We start from the raw sequence: 5,573 nt of genomic DNA on the forward strand, positions 1-5,573 counted from the left end.
TCAGCAGAGCTGACAAAGTAGGTGCCAGTGCTGGACGAATTACAGAGAGCTGCTGCATTCTGAATTCACAAGGGACAGAAATAAATCTCTAGAAGGGCGTGAAAGCCCCCTTCGCCCAAGAATGTAGAGAAGATACGGGTTATGTGTGGTTCATCTCAGAAGGGAAGGTCTCAGAAAGTGCTGGACTCTCTGGGGTAAGGAAGCTGGGACTGCAAGGGGTGGGGGTGCGACCCCCTAAGTCCGAGGAATTCCATCTACTCTACTACCAGATGACCCCCTCCTCTGTGCATTGACAAGGACTCTCCCTCATTTTGAGTCAGTGGTTCTCAAACTGAGGGCCCCAGACCCACGGCATCAGCATCACTTAGGACCTTGCTAGAAATTCAAATTTGGGGTCCCCACCTCAGGCCCGCTGGATCAGAAAGTCGGGGGGCTAGGCCTAGCCATCTGTGTTTTAACCAGCCCTCCATGCGATTCTGATGCATGGTTAGGTTTGAAAACCACCATTCTAAGTACACTGAAAAAGAAGTACACACATGTGAAAAAGAACTTAGAAATACAATCCAGATTGGTTTAAAATTAAGATTAAACGAGAACCCAAGCCAGTGCCCCTTGCTATGAAATGCCCGGGATCAATGAAACACCCCACTATTCTCTACGAAACAGCTCAACAGGCAATTAAATGAACTCAGCACATTTATTTTAAATGTGCAAAATGAATTTTCATATCCTAAGAGTAACACCAGATGTTTTACCTCTTTTTCCTAATTGATTTTCCAGCCTACAGCAATTCATCTTTATATTTTCCAGTTGGATCCTAATGCAGCAAGAAGAGTGTGTTCCGGCAGGATTATTAAATGCCATGCATTTTAAAACAAGCATAACTCAGGCTGCCATGCGTCATCTGGGTGGTTGTCTTCCAAAATAAAAAATAATAATAATAAAAAAATTAAAAAACCAGACAGCTTTTAGCTACCAGGCAGATTTGAGCAGGCAGGAAATTCAGAAAAGGCCCTTTCAGAGGGCTGGGTGGGTCTCCGGGCTCTTGGCTGGTTACAAAGCTGAGTCCTGGGCATTGAGCCCAAGCCTGAGCTCTTCTCCAGAGTCCTGCACTCCCTGGTACAGAAGGATTTGCTAGCTGTAAAACCTGCAAATCAACACTTTGTTTTTCAATGGGAAGTTTTGTCTTTAAGCAAGGAAGAAACAGTAGGCTCTGGGGATGGAGGTGAGTGGGGCTGGGGGGCCAAGGAAAGGGGGGAGGCAGTGGCTCATAGAAGAAGCCAGCCTGGGTGGACCATCTCCCACTCTGCACTTGGAGAAGCCCAGACAATTCCCCTCTGTTGGCCTATGGGCCTGGCTGTGCAGGAGGCCCTGTTCTGGACACGTTTAAGTGGGTGAAAGATCACCAGCAACCAGGTTTGCCTCACACAACAAAAGACCCTGGGTGTCTGGAAAGACAGGGAACAGAAGCCTCAAGCTTTCAAGCAAATGACTTCAAAAGGAAACTCCTCGGTCTCAGCCCTGGGTGTGCAGGGAGATAGGGAGAGCAGCTAAGGGCTGGAAAGTCAGAAAGTGCGGATTCCCAAAACAAAAACCGCACATCTTAGGTAGCTGGGAGAGGTGAACATTATCAGCCACATTCCCTAGAAACTGCTGAGAGCTGGCAGATTTGAGCCATCATGCCTGGAGCAGGATTTTGGTGTGGTCTCCAAGTATCACTCTGCCCTGCCTAGCTGCTTCTGAGACCCCCTGCAGTTGGCTAAGTGTCTGAATTTGGAGGTCATCCTGATTAAATCTCACAATGTGGCTGCCCCAGCTTTAAATCACAGCCACCCCAAACATCCAGTGTTCTGTCCGTGATGTGGCCATTCTCTGAACTTAGAATACAGCATTCTAGGTTCTGTATAGACACACACCGAGACAAAAGTTTGTTGAAAGAAGAATCAGGTCCTGATTTGGGCTCTCCCCTTCCACCTAGGAGCTCCAGCTAGAAAGGTAACAACCTACAGGTAACAACCTGCAATCTGGGGTACTGTGGAACCCCTTGAGGATGTGAAGGGAACCCGGTAACCAGCCTCCTAGCTAGAGACCTCGGCCCCACATCTGTGACAAACACAAAAAGGTTACCTAATTTAACAGGCACGAATGACAACCTTTCAAGTTTCAAGGAGTAAGAACCCACGGACTTAGACACGGTGTTATAGGCAGACAGTATGCATTAGGTCAGAGACTTTGGCACTGGGTGCTTGGGTCCCCCACTCATCTTCCTCTGGGATGGGGACAGGAGCAACTGGTCTCCCGTGCCACCCAACCCCCCACACATCCCCAAAGGATTTCGGCCTCATTTACTCCAAACACCATGAGGGAAAGAGTGGCGGCAAGAAGGATCTTGCCCAGAAGTCTCTCCTTGCCCCCACACGCTATTAAATCACAGGAGCCATTTTATAAATGTCATCATCATAGTCTTTTTAATATTTTACATAAAAAAACTGTATACACAGCTTATAGAACTTTTATGTAAACATCATAAGCTCACCACTTTGTCATTTGTCAGTTTATTTAAAAAATAAAAAAACAAGACAACAATTTAGTAGAAGTACCACTGGGTGGGGAAGGGAGGGGGAGAAAGGAGAGACTAGGGGTAGGGGTAGGTTCATTCTCTGTACAGAGATGCAGAGAAAATTTCACATAGCTTTAAAGACTGCCTTGTGAAGAAAAAAAAGGGGGGGGGGGGGTTAAATAGGTCCCAATACTTGTTACTGCCCTTTTATCAAAATAGTGCGCATACCTGCACAAATAAAATCGCAAAACAGTGTTGCCACTTTTTTTTTCAAGAAAACTAAAACAATAATTAGTGGTTTCTTTTTCCTCTTGTTTAAAAGTCATCATCTTTAAAAAAAAAACATCAGAAGTAACTGAGGTTACAGCGTACAAGGGTGGTCAGAATGCTACTGTCTTATGCAAATGACAAGTGCATTAAGTGTCAAACAATAAAACAATTGTGCAAAGAATTCTTTCCAAAAAAACCCAGCAAGTTTTAGCTTTTAAATAAATCAAATAACATCAGTTTCTTGGAATGAACAATTTCCACTTGTATGACAGGCACAAAGTTCGCTTATGGCAAAAAAAACGACCCAAAGCCCTCTCTCCCTCCTCCAGCCCAGGGCTAGTGAGGGGTTCGCCTGGGGCTGGCCCGCAGGAGACGTGAGTCTGGAAGCTGTGTCCTCTCAGCCCCAAGGCTGTTGCAAAAGTCTTCCCCAGGGGTTGGAAAGATTGCCAAGTCCTGTTCATGCTTGGATGGGCGCCCGACCCAAGGTGGGCCGGAGCTGTTCTGGCGCCCTGTCACTCCACCCACCACCACCATTAAATAACACCATCCTACCTTCGAAAATAAAATTATATCTATATTTATATAACACCCCATCCTCCCCAGCCCTCCCCTCCCGCAGTTCCCGCGGTCTATGTTACAGACAAGGGACAGCAGGCGCTCGCTGGTTCCGGGCGCACATCTGATGGGGCGCGGCTGCACCCCGGCGCCAAGCTCTTCTCCCGGGATCAGAGGCGGGGGTGGGTGAAAGTGGGGCAGGGGAATCGAACAAACACACAGCCACACACTCCGAAGAGGCTCTGCTCTTCAGAAAGGGGTGCTCAGGGGACCCTTGGCACTCAGCGGGGCGCCCGGGCCTGTGCAACACAGCCCGACGCACACAGACACTGGAAAGGGGGCGCCCGGTGCCTCCCACGGCGATTCCAGAGCCGCCGGGTCACAGCTGCCGGGCCGAAAGGCAGACGTCAGGCAGTCCGGTGGGGTCCTTGGGGGGCGCAGGTCTCCCCTTCTTCGGGCTCGGTGTGGAGGGGGAGGGTCGAGCCCGAGAGGGGGAGCCGCGCCGGCAGGGGCAGGCAGGGCGGGCGCGGCCCTCATAGCACCTTGCAGCAGTTGATGCAGCCGTTCTGGGAGCCGTAGCGCTTCTGCAGCGCGGCGCGCGTGGCGGTCTCGAAGACCTCGCGCACGCCCTCCTTGGTCTTGGCGGAGCACTCGAGGTAGTCGTAGGCTTGGATGCGCACGGCCATGGCGCGGCCGTCATCCGTGCGCACGGGTTCCTGCTTCATGCGGGCCAGCTCCGTGCGGACGTGCTCATCGCTGCGCAGGTCTTTCTTGTTGGCCACCAGGATGATGGGCACGTTGGGGCAGAAGTGCTTCACCTCGGGCACCCACTTCTCGGGGATGTTCTCTAGCGAATCGGGGCTGTCCACTGAGAAGCACATGAGGATCACATCGGTGTCTGGGTAGGAGAGCGGCCGCAGGCGGTCGTAGTCCTCCTGGCCCGCCGTGTCCCACAGCGCCAGCTCCACCTGCTTGCCGTCCACCTCGATATCGGCCACATAGTTCTCGAAGACGGTGGGCACGTACACCTCGGGGAACTCGTCCTTACTGAACACGATCAGCAGGCACGTCTTGCCGCACGCGCCGTCGCCCACCACCACCAGCTTCTTGCGGATGGCCGCCATGAGCGGGCCGGGCCCGGGCAGCAGGAGGGGGCCCGCGAACGCCTCGCTGCCGTCCCGCTCTCCGCTCACTGCTCACCTCGGGCTGCGCGCTGGGGGCGAGGGTCGCTAGCTGCACCCGGGCCCCGCGGTGGCGCGTTCTCTCCGTGCGCTCAGGCTGCCGTGGCGGGGGCGCGGGGGCATAGGGCGCGCCGTGGGTCTCCGCGCTGCTCCGGGGCGGTGGCCGCTCTTCTCGCCCCGGGCCCGGGGTCGGTGCCTTTGTGCGCAAACGGTGGCTCGAGCAGCGGAGCCAGCCGGGTCCCTTCCCCAGTTTCTATAGGTGTCGCCCGGGATACAAGAGAGCACTGACTACAGGCAGACTGCGGTGGCAGATGCGGGCTGCGGCCCTAGCGCCCGCTATTTAAAGAGTTCGGCCACTTTCTTAATATAGCCGCCCAATGGGAAGCGAGCCGACTGAGCTCATCGCTGCGGAGCTTGGCTCTGATTGGCCACCCGCCGCAGCCCAGGGGCGGGGCCGGCCGTGCTTGATTGACGGCCCAGGCCGCGGGGCTGGGAGAGGCGGCGACTGGGGAGTCTGCGCCTCCGCTGTCGCTGCGGGGCTCTGGCCGCACCGGGGTTCCCCCCTCCTCTTTCCCGCGTCCTGTTCGCAGCCAGCCCGGGCCCGGAGCTGGCGGCCGGGAGCCTGCGGGGCCTGGGCGAGCGGATCCGAGAGAGGCTGCACTTTGTGGGGCGTTGGCTCAAAATTGTCCCGCTTCCTTGCAAACTCCCAGCGGTGGCCGGCCCTGTGGGGGAGGGAGCGGCTCCTTTAAGCGGTTTTGTTTTTAAATAAACACACGCGCGCTCACACACACACACGTTTGTTTCCGAGCAAGGTTTTTTTCTTTTCCCTTAGAAGCGGCCCTTTCCCTAACCTACTCCGCCACTCCCAACTCCCCCCACCCTGGTACTCTTCCCTGGGACAGCCCTAGGTTTGGGCCCAGAGACCAAAAGCTGACTGTGAGCTGGGTGGTCCTGGGCCTAGCTTCTAGCTCTTCAAGTCCTATCGCCTACCCTCTTCCTGCCCCACC

General features: G+C 54.2%; 1 protein-coding gene across 1 annotated transcript; it reads right to left on the reverse strand.

Moving 5' to 3' along the window:
* Positions 1-2,445: 2,445 nt before the first annotated feature.
* On the reverse strand, positions 2,446-4,892 carry RHOB (ras homolog family member B). The gene has a single exon (XM_042933594.1). The coding sequence runs from the start codon at positions 4,507-4,509 to the stop codon at positions 3,919-3,921; it is 591 nt and encodes a 196-aa protein (XP_042789528.1). The 5' UTR covers positions 4,510-4,892; the 3' UTR covers positions 2,446-3,918.
* Positions 4,893-5,573: the final 681 nt, after the last annotated feature.

Source organism: Panthera leo, chromosome A3 (assembly GCF_018350215.1).
Source record: "Panthera leo isolate Ple1 chromosome A3, P.leo_Ple1_pat1.1, whole genome shotgun sequence".
In the NCBI taxonomy this organism is placed as follows: domain Eukaryota; kingdom Metazoa; phylum Chordata; class Mammalia; order Carnivora; family Felidae; genus Panthera; species Panthera leo.